The sequence below is a fragment of the Tetrao urogallus genome (genome assembly GCF_951394365.1).
Source record: "Tetrao urogallus genome assembly, chromosome: 2".
Taxonomy (NCBI): Eukaryota; Metazoa; Chordata; class Aves; order Galliformes; family Phasianidae; genus Tetrao; species Tetrao urogallus.
Genome location: NC_136814.1, coordinates 35231593 through 35233992, shown reverse-complemented (window position 1 = coordinate 35233992; position 2400 = coordinate 35231593). Strand labels below are relative to the sequence as shown.

General features: G+C 54.4%; 1 protein-coding gene across 1 annotated transcript; it reads left to right on the top strand.

Annotated features, from left to right (window-relative positions):
• Nucleotides 1–309: 309 nt before the first annotated feature.
• PIGM (phosphatidylinositol glycan anchor biosynthesis class M) lies at nucleotides 310–1566 on the top strand (the record flags this gene model as incomplete). The annotated part of the gene is made up of 1 exon (XM_079550831.1): nucleotides 310–1566. The coding sequence occupies one exon, from the start codon at nucleotides 310–312 to the stop codon at nucleotides 1564–1566; it is 1257 nt and encodes a 418-aa protein (XP_079406957.1).
• Nucleotides 1567–2400: the final 834 nt, after the last annotated feature.

The following is a 2400-nucleotide window of genomic DNA, read 5'->3' as shown; positions in this document are numbered from 1 at the left end:
TGAAAGAGCGGTCAAGCACTGGAATGGGCTGCCCAGGGAGGTGGGTGGTGGAGTCACCAGCCCTGGAGGTGTTCAAGGGACGTCTGGATTTTGTGTTGAGGGACGTGGTTTAGTGAGTAACTATTGGTGATAGGCGGATGGTTGGACTGGATGATCCTGAAGGTCTTTTCCAACCTCGGAGAGCTTGTGATTCTGAAATGAAGCGCCCTTTCCTTTCCCCGAGCAGGGCAGCGGCTTCAGCGCCACACCACGCACGCGCCATCACGCGCATGCGCAGCAGCGCTGGGTGCTCTCCGGGTGAGCGCGGCCATGGCGGGGGGGCGTCCGGGGCTGGGCGCTGCGCTGGGCGCGGGGCTGTTGGCCAGGCTGAGCCTGGTGCTGTACGGCCTGTACCAGGACGCGGTCATGCGGGTGCGGTACACCGACGTCGACTACCGGGTGTTCACGGACGCGGCGCGGCTGGTGACCCAGGGGCGGTCTCCCTACCGGCGGGCCACCTTCCGCTACACGCCGCTGCTGGCCTGGCTGCTGACGCCCAACGTTCTCCTCGGCGAGCTCTTCGGGAAACTGCTTTTCGTGGCCGGGGACCTGGCGACCGCCGGCGTGGCCTACCGGGCTCTGCGGCGCCGAGGGGCCTCCCCCGGGCGGGCCTGCGGGTGCTGTGCCGCCGCCTGGCTGCTCAACCCGCTGCCCATGGCCGTGTCCAGCCGGGGCAACGCGGAGGCGCTGGTGGCCGCGCTGGTGCTGGCCGCCCTGCACCTGGTGGAAGCGGGGAGCGTAGGGAGGGCCGCGCTATGCTACGGGCTGGCCGTGCACCTGAAGATCTACCCGCTGACCTACGCGCTGCCCATAGCGCTGCGCCTGCAGGGCGGCAGGGAAGGGGCGGCGGGGAAGGGGCGTGACGGAACGGCCAAGTTTACGCTGGTAGGGGGCGTCTGGAAGCGGGTGGTGCGGGCGCTGAACCGCGACGTGCTGCTTTTCGGAGCGGTCTCTGGATCCGTGTTGGCCGCCTCGACCGTCCTGTTTTACCACCTGTACGGCTGGGAGTTTTTGGAGCACGCCTACCTCTACCACCTGACCAGGAGGGATATCCGGCACAACTTCTCTCCCTATTTCTACATGTTGTATTTAACTGCGGAGAGCAAATGGAGTTTTGCCCTTGGGCTCGCAGCTTTCCTGCCGCAGCTGCTTCTGCTCCTGGTGGTGTCTGTAGCGTTTTACAGAGACCTTGTTTTTTGTTGTTTCCTGCACACCGCTATTTTTGTGAGCTTTAACAAAGTGTGCACATCCCAGTATTTTATCTGGTACCTCTGCCTTTTGCCTATCATAATACCTAATATTAAAATGTCCTGGCATCGTGGTGTGCTGCTGCTCTTTCTGTGGTTTGTTGGGCAAGGCCTGTGGCTTGCTCCTGCCTACTTTCTGGAGTTCAAAGGTTATAACACTTTTTTATTTATATGGCTGGCTGGCTTGCTTTTCCTTTTTATCAATAGCTTCATACTTGTACAGATTATTTCACATTATCAACGGGAAACACAAGTTGCCAAGAAAGTCAAAGAGCAGTAATAAGTGGACCAAAATTTAGAAACAGTGACATTGTTTTTAGTAAGGCTTTTCATACCAGGAGCACTTTGATTAACATAAATGTGTACATTATATAATGGATGGTGTATGTAAGCAATGCTTTGTTAGGGCTCTGAGGGCATTCATAGGTTTTAACTGCAGCAAGCAGCCACTGGCCTACCCTGATCTGTGTCTACAAGGGAACCCACCTGCCACATGGACTAAACCTGCATTGTAGCCTTGACCTGGCTGACTGCTGCTGCTGCTCGTGACTGAATTCACTGGAGGGACCCTAGACCTGGTTCATCACTTGCCACATCTGGGGCTGCAGGTGGACTCATTCCCTGCACTCATCTCTGTTTGCTGTTGCCAGATGTGGTGGGGCTGTGCCCTGGCCACCGAGGGAATTGCCTATGCTGTGGGCTTCTTTCTGGCTCATGACTTCCTACAGTGCAGTCCCAATCATACTCCCCAATGCCCCTTTTTCTCATTGTTACTGTGCTCTGTCCTTGTTAAGGACTGTGGCTTTTGTCTAAGAAAACACAGATTATTATAGTCATTATAATATAATGGCATGTTGTGAGTTTGATGGTCTTATACATTCCAGTAACTGGGTGAGGGGTTTTGCAAGGATTAAGCTTACAAATAAATACAATATATGTATATATATGGTGGGATTTTTTTTCTTCTCGCACTAACAATTTAGTAGTGCGCTGCTCAGGGCCTGTACCCAGTCTTTCTTCAGTGAAGAAGGGACTCTTGAAACTTTGCATTTACTTTAAGATTCTTACTGTTTTATTACTCTGACACATTTTTCCCCCCTTTTCAGTGCTTTTG